Source organism: Penaeus monodon, chromosome 19, assembly GCF_015228065.2.
Source record: "Penaeus monodon isolate SGIC_2016 chromosome 19, NSTDA_Pmon_1, whole genome shotgun sequence".
NCBI lineage: Eukaryota > Metazoa > Arthropoda > Malacostraca > Decapoda > Penaeidae > Penaeus > Penaeus monodon.
The window spans coordinates 35,375,489-35,375,805 of NC_051404.1; the positions used below are offsets into that span (position 1 = coordinate 35,375,489).

The window sequence follows — 317 nt, forward strand, 5'->3', positions numbered from 1 at the left end:
TACGTACATTCTGTGCATTGGTACAAGCTACTAACCATCAACTTAAATATATATTTCCAGTTGCTTCATAAGTGCCAATATAATATATTGTCAGGTACGTCACTCAGAAAAGGAACAAATGACAACACATGCTTTCGCCACGGCTGTGTTGACTTTCTTGTTTTTTTCAGTCGAAGGTCAACTTGCCTCAGTCGTTGAGCTTCTTCCTCTGCAACATTCAGAAAGGCCACGGTCTGTGTCCTCAACTGCAGGTTCGGCAGCCGCCCCGGGGCCACGTGCCGGAAAAGTGGGCGCAGGGCAGAAGAGCCGCCCACGGC

General features: G+C 48.6%; 1 protein-coding gene across 1 annotated transcript in view; it reads right to left on the reverse strand.

Annotated features, from left to right (window-relative positions):
* Positions 1 to 317, reverse strand: part of LOC119585400 (monomeric sarcosine oxidase-like) — a 21,767-nt gene that overhangs the window by 1,248 nt on the left and 20,202 nt on the right. The window contains exon 6 of the mRNA XM_037934063.1: positions 187 to 315. Within this exon, the coding sequence (XP_037789991.1) occupies positions 187 to 315 (129 nt within the window). The remainder of the gene's footprint in view (positions 1 to 186; positions 316 to 317) is intronic.